The sequence below is a fragment of the Urocampus carinirostris genome, chromosome 6 (genome assembly GCF_059441175.1).
Source record: "Urocampus carinirostris isolate Australia breed hairy pipefish chromosome 6, RoL_Ucar_1.0, whole genome shotgun sequence".
Classification (NCBI taxonomy): Eukaryota; Metazoa; Chordata; class Actinopteri; order Syngnathiformes; family Syngnathidae; genus Urocampus; species Urocampus carinirostris.
The window spans coordinates 18,218,472-18,241,026 of record NC_142354.1 but is presented as its reverse complement, the minus strand read 5'-3'; the positions used below and the strand labels follow the sequence as shown (position 1 = coordinate 18,241,026).

The window sequence follows — 22,555 nt, the reverse complement described above, 5'->3', positions numbered from 1 at the left end:
TTGCATATCATTTTCCAGAGTAGACGCACAAAGAACACAACAAAGATTGATAAGTGGTTAGGAATCAAGTCAAAAACTCAGATTCAAAAGATTCAAAAGAAGCAAACAAAATTGATGACCCTACAAAACGTAAACATACATTAAAAGCGTCGTGGCTTGTAGCAGATGACGCAACGCAAACATTGCATGAATGAAGATGAGTAAATACAGGTACATACTGATGGCAGATGGAAAACAGCGATGTCATATCCATGCAATGAATGTTATAAGTAGATTTATAATAAACTTAATTTTAAAGAGTTGTTCTGTAATATATTTTGATTATCAATCCCTAATACTTTGCAACAATGTTTTTTTTTTGTTTGTTTTTTTTTGCGATTAGTTCGGGCAGGCAACTTTATGGCTGGGCAGGCAACTTTTCAGAGTTGTCTGTCCTGTTGTCCGGTAACTTTTGGTCATGAGTTTCACACTGCTATAAGGTGCACCTAAAAACCCTGAATTGGCCAGAAATGTAAAAGTGAGCCTCATTACCTGGTGCGCCTTATATACCGCAAAATGAGGTGGATACAATTGGAAATGCATGCTACTAATTAAGGTTTAATGGTATACTCCCGTACTTGGACAATGGTTGATCGAATGGAAAATATCGTTGAGCATTTTTCGCAAAGTATATTTATTAACGGGAATTCGAGCTGGGTCGGTGTAGGTGTCAACACTTAACCAATAGGCGACCAGTGGTACTGATGACGGTCAAAAAGGCATTCGCTTTTATCTCACTGACACATTATTTTTACTCCTGGTGTCAGAAACAAATGTTAGAGAATGGAGAAACAGAAATTTCATCCTGAATAATACAAAAAATTCAATGTCCAGTTCATCAACATATGCACCAAAGAGTTGTTGCCCTCGTCGTGCTTTTTTGCGATTAGTTATATATTTCAGGACAACTTTCTGTTTTTTCCCTTTTCAAACATTGTTTGCCACCAGAATTGGTGAAAATAGTGTGATAATAAAATGTATTGCCCTTTCAAAAGTTATTTGTACCACTAGTGGGATAGTTATAAGGTTTTGGTATTCTCATTTAGCTTTTAACCCGACCTCTGTTTACTGGTCCTCAGCAGTGTTATTTGCTGGACTTTCCTGAAAAAAACTGGTCCCAACGTTTGCTTTTGTTGGCTTTTGATAGTCTGTCAGAAATGGGAAAGGCAGACATCACCATAATCAGCGATAGCCCGACCTATCAACGCTTTTTCTGGATGGTTCCTTTCCACAAATTCTGAGACTCCATAGAATTTTGCCAAAATGTCTTTAATTTGGGCTGTTGGAATGATGGCTGATTCCTCCTCTTTGTTATCTCTGAACTCCTCCTGCATGGTCATGTGTGTTTTCATACCTTTCTATTATCTCTTGCTTTGTTTCAATGGCCAGACAAAGTCTCTTCCTCTTCTTTTGTAAATGGGTCGTGGCAAGGTTGGCACTAGTCTGATTCGTCATTAGATAGACAATGAGTTGATTCCCTCGTCGTGCTTTTTTGCATTTATTTTGATCTTTCAGGATTTCTTTCTGTTCTCTCTTCTCTAACAATCGTTTCTGGCGCTGAAGTAAAACATAGTGTAATAATGATGTAAGTAAAATCGAATGTTTTCAATGGGGTTTAAGTCAGGACTTTGGGAAGGACATTCTGAAACCTTAAAATTCTAGCCTGATGTCAAATGAGCTCAGCATGGATCACACAAAACACCTTTTCTGGTTGAGTGAATGACATAAATGGGTCTGGAAATAAATAGAAGAAATGGAAAATAAAATAATCTTCAATCAAGATTTCTCTTATCGTACTACAATTCCTAGTTAAGGAGATATGGGGACAAATGTGCCTAGGACTTTTGGAACGCCCTCACCTATTCTTTTGTCTGTCAGTATCCAGACAAGGAGTTCTATCCAGAGGAAAATGCCAGCCGGTGGGATGCCAGGACCGGATTTACAATTTCCAGTCATCTGATAAAGTTCAGCAATTTAGTGCAGTGCGAGACACGCATCGGCAACAAGAAGTTTACATCCCCTACCTACCTGTTGGTCGTTTTCGGTAAGAAGAGAACAATGGAAGCGACAAGCCAGCTGACTGTTATCTGCCCTCTTCTTTAGCATACAAGATATACAACGTCACCCTGAAACCCCAAGAAGTTAGACTATTGGTCAGGGAACGTCTGAGGCTAACTTGTATTGCCCACACTGAACTCTATGTACACGTTTTTTTTGAATGGACGCGTGCAGGCAAAAACTTGGTGAGCCCCTCAACTCCCATGTTTCTTGTACAATGCCTTGCAAAAGCACCGGCCACCCAAGTACTTTTCAACATATTATCGTATTCCAGGCTTTAAAATTATAGCCAACAGCCCTCAAAATATTTTTTATGAATCAACAACCTGTGAGACACAATCGTGACACAACAATACTGTTGCTAGGCACTGTACGTGAACGACTATGATGGTATTGGCCTATGTTAACCCAATGTCTGTTCATCAGTTGGCGGATGAACGTTGGAAGCCAGTTAGTGAGAAAGGAATAAAAATGTTGCATGATTCTCTGCAAATATCTAACACGCTGGTGGCGGACAACATAACCTTGGAAGACATCGGTGAAATCACCTGCACGGCCTCCAGTGGAACCATGGAGCAAAGCGCAACAGCTTTCCTCAAAGTCTACGGTATGTGTTTTTTATAACAGGATTGAAAAAAATTCCTGGACTAAATTTGAGACCTTTCCCAGAAAAGCCATTTATTGACATGGAGGATTCATGGACCGAAGTCAAGGAGGTGAATGTGGGATCTTTGTCTTCAACTTCAATAAATGTTAATTACACAGCTTACCCTGAACCAAACTTTGAATGGTAAGACAAAATTGTTTTTGAATAACATTTTTCGGTTCATGCGTTTTGTGTCACGTTTGTGGAAGTGGACCCAAATGCGCGTCTTTTCTACTAAGGGTGGGCAATACTGGGACTTTTGGTATCTGTTCGAATCAAGTAAAGACTGGTTCGTATTGATCAATACCGATCTGATGCCGGTACCTTTTGTGAAATGTCATGATCATTAGAAAGTTGAATTCCTCATCCTTTCAGTTTGATTATAATTACTAGAAACACAGCGCAAAATGTTAGTGTCAAGAACCAGAACAGGATCAGGACCCAAACGCGTGACGTTCTCACACAAGCGTTTTATTTTATGGGATATAGGGATTCATGCACGTTAGACAGCGGTCTGGCGTGGAAAGACAGGAAACCAGAGACCGACGAGACCGATTCCAATTGCCCGAGTTGATATCGGACAGATGGGGTCGATACCGGACAGGACAGGAAAGACAGACAGGATAGATAATGAAACAAGATATTGAAAATAAACAGGACAAACAAGACGGAAACGAGACGGAAACGAGAGCTGGAGAGAATAATAAACAGGACAAAAATAAACGGTTAAACGTTGGTATTTACGGACTCGAAATACCAACAGGAAAACAGGACCGAGTCAGAACCCATGTCTAGCAGAGCAGAGGTTCGTTTACGAACTGACAAAGTAAGAGAGAGCGCACTGAGCTTAAAAAGACGGAAAGCCAATCTGTTAATGAGCCGCAGCTGGCGCCACACGGGCGGGGCCAATTGGGCGCCATGGCAACCGTGACAGTTAGTCTTTGAGAATGTTTTATTTTCTAATTAATTGACTAAAATGCTAGCTTTAACAGTACAAAAATAAACAAAAAAGGTTTCTATTACAACAGTTTCAGAACAAAATTCAAGAGAGTCAAACCAAAAAAAGCAACAATGTAACAAAAATATAAATATCAAAAAGTCAATGTGAAATACATCTTCCATCGTACAATATTTTGAAAACAAAGTCAAAGTGCAAATAGTTTAAACGATATAATGTAAAAAGCGTATAAAAATACTTTTGACTAGTACAGGCCCATACGACATATAGTCTTGAGTTTGTACTGAGAATATTTGTCCATGCAGGTTGAAAAACGGCAGCCCACTGAAAAAAAGCTACCGGATCAAGCAAAAAAGCAACAGCCTGATCTTTCACACCGTCACCGAAAGCGATGCAGGGAATTACACGATTATTCTAAGCAACAAACTCACCAAAAACGAGCGAAGGCGATCTTTCCAGCTGTTGGTCAATGGTACGTCATCATCACAATTGTATTTTGAATTTTCCTACTGCACGTTGCCAATAAATCAGACGACACTGATGAGGCCAAAAGACAAACCATATGGTGTTTAGTGAACAGAAACCCCACAAAAACATAGGATAATCCTGGACTTCAGGGAGGCCTGAGCAGAACTAGCCCCACTTCCCATCAACAGAGACAGCATGGAAAGAGTCTACCCAGCTTATTTCTTGACGTGTATATCTACAAGGACTTCTACTGGTTGCCCAACACAGCGGAAGGCCCAGCAGAGACTCCATTTCCTGAGAGTGTACAGGAAAAACAACCTGAAGGAACCATCCTAACAAACTGCAGGGTACGCAGGATGCTATGCAGCAGACAGTAAAGCACTACAGAGGATTATAAACATGGCCTAAAAGATCACCGACTGCCCACTGCCCAGCCTGGAGGATATTGACAGCTCTAGCTACCTCAGCAGAGCTAAACATATCCTGATAGACTCATTATGACCCAACAACTTCCTTTTTGTACTGTTACCATCGGGCCGACGGTTCACATCACACATGCCTCAAATGAACAGACTAAGGAATAGTTTCGACCCCAAAATTATCAACACACTAAAGCACAGTTTTGGAACACGGTTTCAAGTGCAATATCCTGGTTTCAAGTGCAATATCCTGTCCTTAAGTGCAATATCCCAGTGATGTATAGTTTGCATTTGATATGTGAATGCTTGATATTAGAGAGGAATACTTCATATTTTTCTATTTTTATTTTTTATATTGTATATTTTGCTAACTGGAGTGCAACGCTAATTTCCTTGAAGCAACACAATAATAGAGGTGATTCTGATTCTGATGTCCATGATCATACTTTTCTCCCATTTTAGTCCCTCCTCAAATTATGGAAAAGGAGGTGGCGATGGACTTGGGTGTTTTTTTATATGATAGCAGCCCTACACTGAAATGCACTGCCCGAGGAATTCCTACACCGCACATTCAGTGGCAATGGATGTCCACAGATGACTGTTTAGAGGCCTTTAGGTGAGTATGCTTCAAAGGTATTCCCAATTTCTTGAACATGCAAAATGTGAGAAAATACTCCATGCTGTTTGCGTAAAATCTATACATATTCAATTGGTATATTGCAATTATTTTCTTATTTAAAGAGAGAATTGTACTTATTTCCGTTTTTTTTCCCACTTCCAAAATACAGATCAGTCAATTACCCATAGCCTATGCTAATTATCAAAACGTTTAATTTACACAAATTAAATTGTTTCTATTTGCATATAAAACAAGTCAAGAATATAAAAAATACAAAGAAGAAATGTATACAAATTACCCTCTGATATGCTTTGTTGATCGTCTTACCAGGTATATCGGATCACTCCTTTTTGACATACAGATATTTTTATAGTTTCCTTTACTTTTTAAATTGCATTTTGTCATTGCTGTTTACTCTAATTTGCTTTGGTTTTTTTTTCATAACACAGGCAGGGCCTACCAAAGACCGAGGCGCAAATAGCTCACTGCAAAGCTTGGCGTGATATCCACAATGGCACAGCACACAACCCGGTGAAAGAATATTTTGCTGTTGTCAAACGTGACCAGAAGGTACACTCAATTTACTTTTTCACCTGCTTAGGTTTAGTGTGATACAGATAACAACCGAAAACATAATTATGCACACACACGTGTATATATATATATATATATATATATATATATATATACTGGACTGTCTTAGAAAATTAGAATATTGTGATAAAGTTCTTTATTTTCTGTAATGCAATTAAAAAAACAAAAATGTCATACATTCTCGATTCATTACACATCAACTGAACTATTTCAAGCCTTTTATTATTTGAGTATTGCTGAATTTGGCTTACAGCTTAAGAAAACTCAAAAATCCTATCTCAAAATATTAGAATATCATGAAAAAGTATACAAGTAGGCTATTCAACTAATCACCTGAATCATCTAATTAACTCGAAACACCTTGCGAGGGTTTCCTGAGCCTTAAAAACACTCAGCTTGGTTCAGTAAACTAAATCACTGCTGATCTGACTGCTGTCCAGAGGACCATCATTGATACCCTCCATTAGGAGGATAAGACACAAAAAGAAATTTCTCAAAGAGCAGGCTGTTCACAGAGTGCAGTTTCAAAGCATATCCACAAAAAGTCTGTTGGAAGGGAAAAATGTGGCCGGAAACGCTGCACAACCAAGAGAGATGACCGCAGCCTTAACAAAATTGTGAAGAAGAGCCGCTTCCAGAATTTGAGGGAGCTTCAAAGACAGTGGGCTGAAGCTGGAGTCCAGGTATCAAAAGCCACAGTTCACAGACGTGTCCGGGAAATGGGCTACAATAGCCGTATTCCCATGGTCAAGCCACTTCTGAACTCAAGACAACGGAAGAAGCGTCTGACTTGGGCTATGGAGAAGAAGCACTGGACAGTTGCAGAGTGGTCCAAAGTTCTCTTTTCAGACGAAAGCAAGTTTTGCATTTCATTTGGAAGTCAAGGCGCCAGAGTCTGGAGAAAGGCTGGAGAAGAGCAAAATCCAAGTTGCTTGAAATCCAGTGTGAAGTTCCCACAGTCAACAATGGTTTGGGGAGCCATGTCAGCTGCTGGTGTTGGTCCACTGTGTTTCATCAAGTCCAGAGTAAATGCAACTGTGTACCAAGAGATTTTAGAGCACTACATGCTTCCATCTGCTGAAAAGCTCTATGGAGATGAGTATTTCATTTTCCAGCATGATCTGGCACCTGCCCACAGTGCCAAAACCACCAGTAACTGGTGCACTGACCATGGCATCACTGTCCTTGATTGGCCTGCTAATTCCCCTGACCTGAACCCCATCGAGAATTTGTGGGGTATAGTTAAGAAGAAGATGAAAGACACCAGACCTACAAATGCAAATGAGCTGAAGGCCGCTATCGAAGCATCCTGGGCATCAATAACACCTCAGCAATGCCACAGGCTGATTGCCTCCATGCCACGCCGGATTGATGCAGTAATCCGTGCAAAAGGATTCCCAACCAAGTACTGAGTGCATCAATGGACATTTTCAAATGTTTGATTTAGTTTTGCTGTTATAAAATTATTTTTTTTACTTGGTCTGAGGAAGTATTCTAATATTTTGAGATAGGATTTTTGAGTTTTTTTCAGCTGTAAGCCAAAATCAGCAATATTCAAATAATAAAAGGCTTGAAATAGTTCAGTTGATGTGTAATGAATCCAGAATGTATGACATTTTTGTTTTTTTAATTGCATTACAGAAAATAAAGAACTTTATCACAATATTCTAATTTTCTGAGACAGTCCAGTATATACAGTGGCTTGCAAAACTATTTGCCCCCCCCCTTGAACTTTGTGACCTTTTGCCACATGTCAGACTTCAAACATCAAGATATAAAACTGTAATCTCTTGTGAAGCATCAACAATAAGTGGGACACAATCGTGAAGTGGAACACACTTTATTTAATATTTTAAACGTTTTTAACAAATAAAAAACGAAAAAGTGGGTGTACAAAATTATTCAGCCCCTTTACTTTCAGTGCAGCAAACTCTGTCCAGAAGTCTAGTGAGGATCTCTGAAAAATTCTATGTTGATCTAAATGACTAACGATGATAAATAGAATCCACCTGTGTGTAATCAAGTCTCTGTATAAATGCACCTGCACTGTGATAGTCTCAGATTTCTGTTTAAAGCGTGGAGAGCGCCATAAAGAACGAGGAACACACCAGGCAGGTCCGAGATACTGTTGTGGAGAAGTTTAAAGCTGGATTTGGATACAAAAAAAATCCCATGCTTTAAACATCCCAAGGAGCACTGTGCAAGCAATAATATTGAAATGAAAGGAGTATCAGACCACTGAAAATCTACCAAGATCGTGCTGTCCCCCTAAACTTTCAGCTCTTACAAGGAGAAAACTGATCAGAGAAGCAGCCAAGAGGCCCTTGATCACTCTGGATGAACTGCAGAGGTATACAGCTAAGGTGGGAGAATCTGTCCGTAGGACAACAATTAGTCGTATACTGCACAAATCTGGCCTTTATGGAAGAGAGGCAAGAAGGAAGCTATTTCTTAAAGGCCACAATAACAATGTTTGTGACCTTTTGCCACATGTCAGACTTCAAACATCAAGATATAAAACTGTAATCTCTTGTGAAGCATCAACAATAAGTGACTTTGTGTTCAAGGACCATTACATTATGTGCCCATAAGCAAAAAACTTTGGTTGACACTGGGGCCACAGAACACCATACAAGAAGAAATCCTTTTTTTTTTTTTTGTCTAACAGAAAATCGTGAGCTTCTTGAAGTTTCAGAGAGCAAGGGTGCAAGCCCTGTACCGATGCATGGGTACCAACAAGGTTGGAATGGATTCGCACATTATTTTTTTCCACGTGACACGTGAGTATGCCTGTAGTGCCATTATTATTGTTGCATGTTGATAGATACCGCCGTACTTCTATCTTCTTCAATGTCCAGATGACTTGGAGCTGAGCGTGTCTCCTTCCAATGAACCCCTGGAAGAGGAGAATGTGACTCTAAGCTGCAAGGCGGATGGGCTGATCTACGGCAACCTGACCTGGTTTTATGTGTCCCAAACATCGGAGTGGGAACGAAGGGAAGCGATGGAACCGTGTGGCTCATTGACTTTGCCACTTACCCGTCTGCTATTGCGCAGTGATGCTGTGAGAGGTGAAGGAAGCACCAACATAAGTTTGGAGTTATTGCTGCCCAATGCTTCCCGCCAGGATGATGGGCTCTACGTCTGCCAGGTGGAGAACCTCAAGACCAGACAGAAGACTTGTCTGCTACGTCACCTGTTTCTAAGAGGTGAAACAAGACTTTTTGGGGTTGGTTTACAGATCCTATAATAGCCAGGGTTGTTGGGGAACCACCTCCTCTGGTGTGTCTTGGGAACCTACAGCCTGGCGGCGAAAACCTTCTTCAGGCCATTTTTTTGGGTAGGAGTTTGCTACGTATGAAACAAGTGGTACAATTTTCTATGTTTAGTAGCAGGAGAAGCCTCCTGATCTGACTCAGATACAGCACCTCTATCATCTGGTAGTCGTTGTTTGCCGGACCTTGGCATTGAGGGCAGCGGTGTGTGACAATCCTGATACTAGATCCTAAATCACAAGGCAGAAATACTTTTTACCGAAATTTTGAATATCACCTTATACAAAATGCATTTCATTACCGTACGTCCTTTGCTTTTGTGACAGAATTTATCAGTACATTCGAAGGTTGTCGATGACTCAAGCCACCACTTCAAGGCAATTTTCCTGCCAGAGAATTCGTGAAAAGGAATGAATATTAAATTCTTGATGCCATCATGTAATTTCTCAAACATGTTGAGAGAGCTTTGTTCTGATTAGGGACAAGAAAGCCACCACCCATGATCCCGATTTCCTGTGTTGTACCCCACTCTTGTAAATACTCATTTGGGAAAATGGATCGTGGCCATAATGGTGCATTTTCCATTTGGACGGGCCAGAACAGCACACATACAGAAAAAAGTGCCTTCTGACGGTCCACGCTTGCAGCAATATGGGATTGGGGATAATGGATCATAGCCACAACCTTGATTTCATTTGAGGCAGGCCACAACAGCACAACCACTGACAAAAGTACCTTCTGATGGCGCCTTCATGCAGCAATACGGGATTGGGGATAATGGATCGCAGCCACAACCTTGCACTTCTTTTGAGGCAGGGCCAGAATGGCACACCTACCAACAAAAGGGCCTACTGCTGTTCCCTGCTTGCAGCAAAATGGGATAAGGGATAATGTTTTTTTTATATCCGTCCAGAATATGCAACAACTTTTGTAAAACTCTTTGTTGCAGGTCTCGAGGCTCCAAGATTCATCAACAATCTCACCGACCAAAAAGTAACCACAGGCGGCACCGTTAAGTTCATGTGCGACGTCACCGGCACGCCAGAGCCGACGGTGATGTGGACCAAAAACAACCGCTCAGTGAAAGAGGGATCCGGTAAGCAGTGATAGGCGTGTTACTGCAAGCAGTATTTAGTTACTGTTACTTTTTTAAAAAGTGATTCAGTTACCCGCCAGATTACTGACACCAAAAAATAGTGTGTTAATGTGAAAGTAACTAGATAAATCTTGAAAGCTTGCAAACGAACACTGAGCCGAGACACTTTTCGAGTTTGTTTCCGGGCTTCAAACACTTCAAAGATCTGTTTATATGCCGTATTTGCAGGTTTAGCTTTAGATGCAATTTCCAATCAAGTCAAGTGATGTATCCTTTTTCAATCTTCACATTTTTCCATGCGTCCAGGTTGCTTGTTTCTTCAGCTGCCTTTATCACTTTGAATTGAAGTCACAGACTAATAAAAATATCAAAATCCAGCACCCTTTTATCATAAATTCTGTTTGTTGTTCCTGTATAAGCGACGCCCCCCTCTGCATGTGCAGCCCATCATCGCTACTGGTGACACACAACCAAGTATGTGCTTCTAAGCTGACCCCCTGATTTCAGTATTTTATTTTATAATTATCAGTTCGGCTTAGATTCAAGTATATACAGGTGGGAGAATATCTCTATGGGGAGAAATTCAGCGTTTTCACAATCTTTGCATGAGATGGTGCCACCATAACTGTATTCATTTTTACTTGGTTGATCAAAATAAACATGTCCACCCTTTAATGATATGTAGCTTGCGGATCGAAAGTTGTATGCGGCAATGTGAGTATTCTGCAACCAGACGACCCTATAACTTATGGTTTGCATTTAATAAGTAGTGGAATTATGTAGTTACTACAGTAGAATAATAAAATACTGATTACTAGCGAGCTATAGCACTTGCTACCAAGGAAAGTAATCGCGTTCCAGGAACGCGTTCCTTTGTAACACGTTAGTCCCAACACTGCCAGTAAGACATGCTTTCTATTTGAACCTGTGATTTCTTTTAGTCTTTTGGACTGATATTACCTTGGTCACTTCTTTAAGGAGTAATCCTGAGCCAGGGTGCTCACTTGCTGACTATTGAACGTGTCAAGAAGGATGACCGCGGATTGTACAGCTGCTCGGCTTGCAACAGCCGTGGATGCGACACCTTGCATGCTCTCCTGACTACTGAAGGTCAGTATTTATGGAAGGAACCATAGCATATTAAAATTAAAAATAGCTTGCACGAAGTGAAAATAAATAAAGTGGAAAAAAAGGCTTAAAGGAGCACAGCTTGATATTTGAGCTATAGATGTCACTGTACTGTGTAGTGCAAATGAAAAGGAGTGCCACAACACACAAGAATGATTGCAAACAATGGAAAATCGAAGTGACCAGCCTTTTGCTAGGTTTTTGGAGGTACTTGTAGAAGCAAGATGACAGCTCTCTCTAGGTTAGCCTCATGTTGTGTAAAATAAATACGGTCAGGAATCCATTTGGGTGGTGCGGATGCAAAGTGTAGAAACACTGGTTAGTACTGCAAACAGTGGTCTTTTATCTAGGCAGGGTTCGGTACACAGGATAGCAGGTAGCAAGCATCACCTGTGGTCTGAGATTCAAGCGAGGGGATGGTATTCCAGTCAGTCCAAATAGCAAGGGTTACAGTCCAAGATTTCATCAGGCGGTACTCGTGATCCCGAGGAGCAGGCATAGGTTCGGTACAGTGGAATATTGCAAGACGATGAGACAAGAGTGCTTGGGATGTGACATGGAAGACAACCAACTAGCACAGAGCCAAGGAGGCAGAGGGTTTAAGTCATGATAGGAGGAAAATCAAAACAAGTGACCGCAGCTGTGAGGGGAAAAATTAAACGGGAAAGAGATGATGGAGAAAGAGGAAGAGGAGAGAGAATGAACTTGTTTGCAGGATTGTGACAAAATACACATTTCTTCACCTACAAAAACATTCTAAAAAGCACGTTTAGATGATAGTTCATGTCTTATTTAGTCATTATTCAAATGAATATAGTATTTTTAATTATTCACGTTTTTAAACACTATAATACAAATTATTCTTTGATGAAAATAAACCCCACAATAATATGAGTAAATTAATACATATATTAATATTTTATTGTATTTCCTAAATAATAACACTAGAAATAACATTAGCAACAACAACAATAATAATAATAATTCAAAAGGGCAAATTAAAGATAATTGTTATCAGTAAAATAAATATTTTCTATTGTAATAAGAAAAACAGTTTATGATATAAAGAACTGATACCCCAGCCCGTAATATTTAGACATTTAACCAAATTTAAAACAATTCCATTAAATTATTTTTATATCAGAATTCCAGTGTAAAATCTGTAAGGATTAATTAACAAAATAAACAGAAAACAAAAACAATCAGATGGATAGATAGACAGACAGACAGACAGACCGATAAACGGATGGATGGATAGATAGACAGACAGACAGACAGACAGACCGATAAACGGATGGATGGATGGATAGATAGATAGATAGATAGATAGATGGATAGATATACGGATAGATAGATGGATGGATGGATAGATAGATGGACGGACCTATGGATAGATGGATGGACGGATAGATAGATGGACGTATAGATAGATGGATGTATAGATAGATAGATGGACGTATAGATAGATGATAGATGGATGTATGGATAGATGAACGGACGGATGAATGGACGGACAGACAGATGGATAGATGGATGAACGGATAGATGGACGGACAAATTGATATAGATAGATAGATGGAAGGATGGATGGATGGATAGATAGATGGACAGATGGACGGACGGATGGATGGATAGAAAGATAGATGGACGGATGGACAGATAGATAGACAGAAGGATGGACAGATAGATGGACGGATAGATAGATAGACGGACGGACAGATAGATGGACGGATAAATAGATAGACAGACAGACCGACAGACTCCCAAAAGGATGAAGATGACACACTTTACAGGCTTTTTTTCCTACTGAACAAAACCTGATAATGTTTTAAATAGATGAACTCAAAGGGTCTGGAATTTTCCTATTCCTCACATTTATTGACATACTTTCCACTACGTTTTCTATGTGGTTTCAGGTGCAGAGGACGTGGAAACGATTATTATTATCAGCTTGGTGATCATCGGCCTGTTGTTCCTCATACTTAGCGTCTTCCTCGCCCTCAAGAGAAATAGAGTTAGAACGTATTCCTCAACATCTTTCACGATCAAATTGGATAGCTTTCTGAAATGCTCACATCCACTTTTGAAACCATCTATTGCATTAAGAAATATGTAACACATTTGTAGGTGGACATTTTTGTATTGTTCACATGTCTGAAGCACTACAGAAATTTAGTAAATATCTCAAAATCGTTTCTGATACTGAACGTCCCTTGCGCTAATCGAAAGCTCTCACATGAAATTACGATTCCTCTTCCCATCCATGTACACAGAAAACACACCTCCGAAATGCTGTTATATGCATTGGTCTGTCTCGTCTATGTTACTAAAAAGCTCTTAAACAGAAAAAGTTGGGGGGTTTTCCCCTTACAAACGTACACTATCGAATTACTCATACGTAAACCGTCACCTTAACTCTCGCTCCACTTTCAAGTGATAAAGTACGAAAGGTCTTTAAAGAGACATTGTGAATTATTTAGCACCTCTTGATGCATTCATTAAAAAAAACTATTATTATAAATAATAACATAAAATACATACATTATACTACAAAGATGCATCTTAAAAATTGTGGAACAAGAAATTAGTATTTACTTTCCATAAAAGGGGGTTATCCTGGAGAGTGCTGACGTGATTGTCCGACATCTTACTGCTACGGGTACCCAAACACCTCAAAAACACTAGGCAAAAAAATGAGATGATTAATGATGCGATTTGGTCACTTCTCTGTAGTTTGTATTCTTCCTTGAGCTTGATAGCCCTCCTTTTAGGTTGCACTACACATATAGCAAAATCTAGTGGTCAAATATTACACAATGTCCTTTTAATTTTTTCTCACACTGTATGCACAGTTAAAATAATGTCTCACACAATTCTACCAAACTACAGAAACACTACTGAAACACTCTCATGTCAAATAAGTGACCTTCTTTTGCAAAAAAAAAATATTTGGTGTTGATGCACACAGCTGAAATTGTCCCCTTATAACGTGTGGAAATACATTACATATCAAAACACTGTGAGGGAGTTTCAGTTTTATGCATGACTTCATTTCAGCTGTGGTGATTGTTTTACTTTGAATCTATCACTGTTTATTTCAGCCCAAATTTAAGAAGAGCTACCTTGGCTCCATCATGGACTCAGACAATGTGCCTATGGAGGAAATATGCGAGAGGCTTATTTACGATGCAAATAAGTGGGAATTTCCTCAAAGCAGGCTGACACTTGGTATATAAATTTCTATTATCTACCTGATTTTTTGTACACTATAATGTTAGTGTGTTTCCCTTCCTGTTTTTAAAACCTAGCTTGGTTTCTTAACTGTGTTTTTAAATTGGAAGACATGAAGTTTTGTTTTGGTAGAATATGAGTTGGTATACATTTTCAAAATTCCAAATCTGTGTTAAAAGCCCTGTCCTGGGCCCTTTTTATCAAAACATCATAGGGTACATGAAGCAGATCTCTCCTAAAAGAGTGTGGTAATCAAAGAACAGCAACATTATTAGCTTATAATGACATCAATGCATAATAGTAAAAAATTAACTGGCATTCTATGCAATTTCCTTTGTCTACGATTAAAAACAGAAACAAGCAGAAGAAACTTCTTTTTGTCAGTTATTCACTAAGCTTTTTGTCAACCATGAGAGTATTCTTGAACGCATTGGTCCATCAAATACTTTGGCGTTTGAAGGTGTTCCGTTGGGAAGAGGCGAGTTTGGCGTGGTTGTGGAAGCCACTGCCTTTGGCATCGAGGAAGTAACTGCCAGTACCACTGTTGCTGTCAAGATGCTTAAAAGTGAGTTGTGATTTCGCCTATACTAGTGTATGCGAGTGGATAAGAGTCAAACCTCTGTCAAATCGGACGTGGCAGAGGGAGCCACGTCAGTCGACTACCAAGCTTTGATGTCGGAGTTGAAGATCCTCATTCACATGGTGTCGTGATTACCTAACCGGAGTCACCTGAGGTAATCAGCTGGTGTGCTGGAACGCGATCTCTTGATTGGTGGAAGTCTACTACATAAGCTGTCAGCGTCCAGAGATGGACGTTCGAGTGTCTTCCTCATTTCCTGAGTGAACCTCCAACATTCAAGGTACCACAAGCCCATGTATATTCCAAGTCTGATTCTCGTTGCCTGACCCTTGTCTGTTAAAAGTTTTCGATCTACTCTTCCGTCCCGGCCACCGACTTACCTGCTACGTTTCGCCACGCGTTTTCACCACGGAGTTGCCATATCGTCCCAAGAGGCTTTCCACTGCCAAGGCTCGACGTCCCAAGCCTGCTCCACCGAATCTTGTCACAATAAATCCTTTAACTGACGCTATTGGATCCGAGTCCTTGTTCTGTTCCATGACAGAACACTCGAACCAAAGCATGGATCCAGCGACAGTTCGTCCCACCTCTGAGAGATGCGGAAATGCCGAACAGGAATCCGCGCTACAGCGCCTACAACACACCGAAGGCGCAATACAACAAATCGTCCACGACGTATCCACACTAGTCCGGCAAGTACAACGTCACCAAGATTTTTTTGAACAGTGCGAAGCTTCCCCGGCAACACGAGCACGAGATCCAGTTCCGCCCCTTTCTGATCAGGTCGGCAGTGTTGAACCACGAGTAGGTTCGCCAGAGAGATTCAGTGGAGAGCCCGCCCAGATCCGCCCCTTTCTTATAAATTGCCGACTAATTTTTGATCTACAACCGCGAGCCTTTGTGAACGAAAAGGCGAAGGTGGCTTTTGTGATAAATCATCTGACTGGCAGAGCCCGCCTTTGGGGAACGGCAGAATACGAACGAGGGGCGACAGCATGCACCTCTTTTAATTTGCTTAGCCAGGAAATGATTAAAGTTTTTGATTCTGGAGCCTCATCAGTCGATGCTGCTCGTTCAATCTTGAACATTCGCCAGGGGAGACGCTCCATTGCCGACTATGCCATTGACTTTCGCACACTAGCAGCCCAGAGTCACTGGAACGAAGAGGCGCTGGTCGACGCCTACCTCCATAGCTTGTCCGGTTATATCAAAGACGAATTGGTTTCCCACGCTCCTCCGGTAACTCTTGACAATGCTATCGAACTGACCGCCCGGATCGACCGTAGGGTTCAGGCAAGACGCAGAGAGAGAGAAGATCCCAGACAACCCATCACCCGGCAAAGTCAAGACATTAGTAACATACCGAACCCCCCAACCAATTCTACCGCACCTCATGAGATGATGGAGGTGGACCGCACCTTTCTCTCCGTCGAAGAACGCCAGCGAAGGCGTACCGAACGGCTATGTTATTACTGCGGCGGCCAGGGACATAGGGTGGTCAATTGCCCGTTAAAAGCAAACGCTCGTCGGATATAGGGGACATCCGATTGAGCTCAGCTTTATTATCGTCCCCCAAGACTGATAGACCTGTTCTCCGGGCAAATCTCATTATTTCCGGTACATCTCAACCCTTCCATGCCCTCATCGATTCTGGCGCCGAAACAAATATCCTGGATTTGTCACTCGCACACAAGATGGGGATACCTGTTGAAACCCTTCCCAACCCGGTATCAGCTCGGGCTTTGGATGGCCACCTATTAGGCACCGTATCTCAAATAACGGAACCCATTGAACTACAGTTGTCTGGAAATCACAGAGAGAAGATCCGATTTCACTTACTTCACTCCCCTAACCAACCCCTTGTCCTGGGTCATCCTTGGTTGGTGCAACACAACCCCCATTTCGACTGGCGCACTGGGTCGATACTTGAATGGGGCATGTACTGTCACCAAACCTGTCTGCAAGCCGCTCCTTACCCAAATCATCCTGTTTCCACGAGGGCTCCACCCAATCTGTCCAAGGTCCCAGCCTGTTACCACCACCTACGGGAGGTCTTCAGTAAAGCTAAGGCCTCTTCCTTGCCCCCTCATAGACCTTATGACTGCGCAATTGATCTCCTGCCGGGGTCTGCTCCTCCTCGGGGCCGCCTCTACTCCTTGTCCATTCCCGAGAGGAAGGCCATGGAGGAGTACATTTCCGATGCCTTGGCGGCTGGTATCATTCGACCCTCCTCTTCTCCTGCTGGGGCGGGGTTCTTCTTTGTGGGAAAAAAGGACGGGTCACTCCGGCCCTGTATAGATTATCGGGGCCTTAATGAAATCACGGTTAAAAATCGCTATCCCTTGCCTCTGCTTGCCTCTGCATTTGAGCTTCTACAGGGGGCCACGGTCTTCACTAAACTTGATCTGCGCAACGCCTACCACTTAGTCCGAATCCGGGAGGGTGATGAATGGAAGACGGCATTCAACACACCCAACGGTCACTACGAGTATCTGGTAATGCCGTTCGGATTAACCAATGCTCCAGCTGTTTTCCAATCTTTGGTAAATGACATTTTACGAGATGTGCTTAATCGTTTTGTTTTTGTGTATCTGGACGATATCTTGATTTTCTCAAAGTCCCTCGATGAACACCGAAAACATGTCCAGCTGGTTCTCCGTCGTCTCCTAGAGAACTCTTTATTTGTTAAGGCAGAGAAGTGCGAGTTTCACGCCAAGACAGTCTCGTTCCTGGGCTACATCGTGGCGGAGGGGACCCTTCAGATGGATCCTGCCAAGGTATCAGCAGTCACCTCTTGGCCTGTCCCTGAGTCTCGGAAAAAACTCCAACAATTCCTTGGTTTTGCCAATTTCTACCGGAGGTTCATCAGGAACTACAGTTCGGTGGCAGCTCCCCTCACGCTTCTTACCAGTCCTAGAGAGCCATTTCGGTGGTCTTCCGAGGCTAATGCAGCTTTCAACCGTCTAAAAACCCATTTCTCTACGGCCCCCATACTCCAGGTACCGGACCCTGCACGCCAACTGGTAGTGGAGGTGGACGCCTCAGATGTGGGAGTGGGTGCTGTCCTGTCCCAGCGGTCGGACAAGGACCAGAAAATGCACCCGTGCGCCTTCTTTTCCCGGCGGTTGTCCCCGGCCGAACGCAACTACGACGTGGGGGATCGTGAGTTGTTGGCCGTCAAGCTAGCCCTGGAGGAATGGCGGCATTGGTTGGAGGGGGTAACGGTGCCGTTCATAGTTTGGACTGACCACAAGAACTTAGAATATATTAGATCGGCCAAGCGGCTCAATCCTCGCCAGTCACGTTGGGCCCTGTTTTTCACCCGCTTTAACTTCACTCTGTCCTACAGACCCGGATCTCGGAATGTGAAACCCGACGCGCTGTCCCGACAATTCCAGAGTTCCAATGACACACCTCAGGGTCCCGCAACGGTCCTTCCAGCTTCCTGTATGGTGGCAGCAGTCTCCTGGGATATCGAGTCCCGAGTCAGAGAGGCGATACCCGATCAGGCGGGTCCCAGCTCCTGTCCCGAGGGTCGACTATTCGTCTCCGAACCCTTACGGTCCGAGGTCCTCCAATGGGGGCACAATTCTCACTTTTCTTGCCATCCGGGGTCGGCTCGGACTCACAGTTTCTTGTCCCGACGCTTCTGGTGGCCTACCATGGCCAAGGACGTTAGGGAATACGTCTCCGCCTGTCAAGTGTGCGCCCAGAACAAAACATCCCACCAACGTCCGGCCGGTCTGTTACATCCACTTCCGGTTCCCCGCCGCCCATGGTCCCACATCTCCTTGGACTTTGTGACGGGGTTGCCAGTATCCGAGGGGATGACGACTGTACTAACTATCGTGGACCGGTTCAGTAAGATGGTCCATTTCGTGGCACTACCGAAGCTCCCCTCCGCCAAGGAAACTGCATTGATAGTCCAGCAGCATGTGTTCCGCCTCCATGGCATCCCTCTGGACATTGTTTCTGACCGTGGTCCCCAGTTCTCATCCGCGTTTTGGAAGGAGTTCTGTCGTCTGTTGGGTGCCTCTGTCAGCCTCTCATCAGGGTTCCACCCTCAATCCAATGGTCAGTCTGAACGAGTGAACCAAGATTTGGAAACGGCACTTCGCTGCATGGTCTCTAGTGAACCGTTGTCCTGGGCTCGGCAATTGGCATGGGTGGAATATGCTCACAATTCCTTGGTTAGCTCATCCACTGGAATGTCCCCCTTCCAGTGTGTGTATGGGTACCAACCCCCTATGTTCCCTAGTCAAGAAGAGGAAGTAAACTGCCCGTCAGCTACGGCGAATGCACGTCGCTGTCGGCGAACTTGGGCTCGTGCTCGGGCCACACTCCTTCGGGCAAGCAAGACTCATGCCGTTGGGGCTAACCGACGGAGGAGTCCTGCTCCGAAGTACCAGGTGGGCCAGAAGGTGTGGCTCGCATCAGCTGATCTTCCACTGAAGGTTGAGTCGAGGAAACTGGCTCCTCGGTATCTTGGCCCGTTTCCTATAGTAAAAATTATCAACTCCTCAGCAGTCCGTCTCCGTCTACCAAGATCTATGAGAGTGCACCCCACGTTTCATGTTTCCCGAATCAAGCCCGTCAGCCAGAGTCCGTTGGCACCCATTCCACCTCCTCCCCCAGCTCCACGCTCCTTGGACGGGGAGCCTATCTATACAGTGCGCCGCCTGCTCCGCTCCCGACGCAGGGGTCGGGGCTTCCAGTACTTGGTCGATTGGGAGGGATATGGTCCGGAGGAGAGATCATGGATTCCCAGCAGGCAGATCCTGGACCGATCTCTTGTGGCAGAATTCCATCAACTGCATCCTGACCAACCAGCACCACGCCGTGGTCGTCGTCGGAGGTCCGACGCTGCTGCTCTTCCACCGGCAGACCCACCCGCTACCACCCCTTCAGATGCGGACGAAGGGGCCTCTATCCACTCGGAAGAATTCTGAGGGTTCATCGGACGACCTCTGGGCCCTCGATTTTTGGATTATTGGTGATGTATTTTGGGTTTTGGGGAATTATTTGTAACTGGCCTGTGATTTTTTTTTTTTTTTTTCCCTTGGATTACCGGTGTTGCCATGTGACGTGTTTGGATTTATTTTTATTTTTCCCTGGGGGACTTCTGGAGCCGTCCCTTGAGGGGGGGGTTCTGTCGTGATTACCTAACCGGAGTCACCTGAGGTAATCAGCTGGTGTGCTGGAACGCGATCTCTTGATTGGTGGAAGTCTACTACATAAGCTGTCAGCGTCCAGAGATGGACGTTCGAGTGTCTTCCTCATTTCCTGAGTGAACCTCCAACATTCAAGGTACCACAAGCCCATGTATATTCCAAGTCTGATTCTCGTTGCCTGACCCTTGTCTGTTAAAAGTTTTCGATCTACTCTTCCGTCCCGGCCACCGACTTACCTGCTACGTTTCGCCACGCGTTTTCACCACGGAGTTGCCATATCGTCCCAAGAGGCTTTCCACTGCCAAGGCTCGACGTCCCAAGCCTGCTCCACCGAATCTTGTCACAATAAATCCTTTAACTGACGCTATTGGATCCGAGTCCTTGTTCTGTTCCATGACACATGGGACATCACCTTAATGTTGTCAACCTTCTGGGAGCTTGTACTAAACCTGGGGGTGAGATTGACAACATAGGTGTGGTTTACTGTGATATCGCACTCCAATTGCGTGAATATTTTTTAGGCCCTCTCATGGTCATCATGGAGTATTGCAAACATGGAAACCTCTCCAGGTACCTAAAGAGCAAACGCGGAGAATACCATCCATACAAGGTAGCTGGGTCCACAATCTCCCACGATAAGTTCATATTCATTTTTTTCCCTGTGCTCTACAGAGGAAGAGAACAGACAGCCAAGGGTGGACTTGTAAAGAAGATAGCACGGCCAGTTGTGATCCCAGCGTGGGGGAGATTGCAAAGCCAGACACCTACACAAAGACGCCCAGCAGAGCTTCAGGCAGCCACATGAACCCTTGGGCTGGTCAGTAATTCCAATTTGACTCCACCTTATATCTGGATTTTGTCAGGGACTACGTTTACATGCAGGTAACAATCCAATTGGAAACTAACTTAGATTTTTGAATAGGTCACACACATAGAGACGGAGTAATTTTTCCGCATTTGCATAAAATCCGATTGAAAAGGTGACGTCATTCACAAAAGAGATGTTGTTTCAGGTTTCAACTATTGGCATTAAATAAGGGATGATCTCATTCATGTCACTCACCAAATCCAACAAAGTATCATGTTTGCTTCTAATGATTTCCAAATTGCTGTGTGTTCACAAAAGTGGCTCGGCTGCTGAGTGGTTAGCGCGTCCGCGGCACAGTTCTGAGGTCATGGCTCTAAATCCAGCTACCAGCCTTCCTGTGCAGAGTTTGCATGTTCTGCCTGTACTTGCGTGGGTTTTCTTCCCTGCTATACGGTTTCCTCCACATTCCAAAAAACATGCATGTCAGGTTAATTGGCCAGTCCAGATTTTCCCCAGGTGTGAATGAGCGAGTGAGTTGTCAGTCTCTGTGTGCCCTGCAATTGGTTGGCAACCAGTTCAGGCTCTCCCCTGCCCACTGCTTCGAAGATAGCTGAGATGGGCTCCAGCACCCACGCGACCCTACTGAGGATAAGCAAATAGTGGATGGATGGATGTGTGTTTACAATATGTGCTCATACGTGGCCAGTCAAAAGCATGAACTATTTATGGATGGGTACAACGTTAGCATCCACTCTATGTAGATGAATACACCTTTGGCATTTTGGCCGTGGGGGCAGAAAATAAAAAAAGAAATGTCCAGAAGATAGGGTACCATATTTTCACGACAATAAGGCGCAAATAGGTCTCAGTTTCTTATCTCATATGCAGAGCGGCAGACATAGGATAGCTCGGTGGCCTTAGGGTTGGGCGCCTGCTCCCGAAAATGAGAGATCACAGGTTGAAGCCTTGGCCGAGTCAAGACTTACAACATATTTGGGTGAAATCTGATTTTTTTTGGAGGGATCGTTCACATTTCCAACTAAATGTCACATCTATGGATTTTCTGTAAATTTTAAGCACGCCCCGTTTGATTGCCATCATATCCCGCATGCGCAAAAGGACACGTGATGTCACACGCAAGACACCCACAAGTGCTCAGGAATGCTAATGTCACAGCCTATCTAACAATTTGAAAGTTATTGTGCTACTGGGGGCTGAAGAGAGTTGCCCCCCTCCCAAATATGAATTACATCCAAAACCTCACTTCACTTCCATTTAATTTTTTCAATGAACATGGAAACCGAGCAGCCGCCACGAGTGAATTGAAAATCAATGAATCAAAGGTTCGCAAGTTGGAGGAAGCAGAAAAACCAACTCCAACAAGTTTTTATTCGTGTTTTTCACTTTGTAATCAATATTTAAACTACGACCAAACTCAGTTTTGCTATCGCTATATTTTTTAATA

The 22,555-nt window shown here is 43.3% G+C and overlaps 1 protein-coding gene across 1 annotated transcript in view; it reads left to right on the top strand.

Annotated features, from left to right (window-relative positions):
• LOC148363981 (vascular endothelial growth factor receptor 2-like) overlaps positions 1-22,555 on the top strand; it is a 32,629-nt gene that overhangs the window by 4,770 nt on the left and 5,304 nt on the right. Inside the window, exons 5-22 of the mRNA XM_088338117.1 lie at positions 1,918-2,083; positions 2,143-2,302; positions 2,553-2,704; positions 2,767-2,887; positions 4,007-4,173; positions 5,051-5,204; positions 5,657-5,777; positions 8,470-8,581; positions 8,660-9,010; positions 10,026-10,172; positions 11,151-11,282; positions 13,217-13,314; positions 14,402-14,528; positions 14,992-15,096; positions 15,172-15,230; positions 20,683-20,737; positions 20,804-20,892; positions 20,955-21,099. Coding sequence (XP_088194243.1) covers positions 1,918-2,083; positions 2,143-2,302; positions 2,553-2,704; positions 2,767-2,887; positions 4,007-4,173; positions 5,051-5,204; positions 5,657-5,777; positions 8,470-8,581; positions 8,660-9,010; positions 10,026-10,172; positions 11,151-11,282; positions 13,217-13,314; positions 14,402-14,528; positions 14,992-15,096; positions 15,172-15,230; positions 20,683-20,737; positions 20,804-20,892; positions 20,955-21,099 — 2,461 coding nt within the window. The remainder of the gene's footprint in view (positions 1-1,917; positions 2,084-2,142; positions 2,303-2,552; positions 2,705-2,766; positions 2,888-4,006; positions 4,174-5,050; positions 5,205-5,656; positions 5,778-8,469; positions 8,582-8,659; positions 9,011-10,025; positions 10,173-11,150; positions 11,283-13,216; positions 13,315-14,401; positions 14,529-14,991; positions 15,097-15,171; positions 15,231-20,682; positions 20,738-20,803; positions 20,893-20,954; positions 21,100-22,555) is intronic.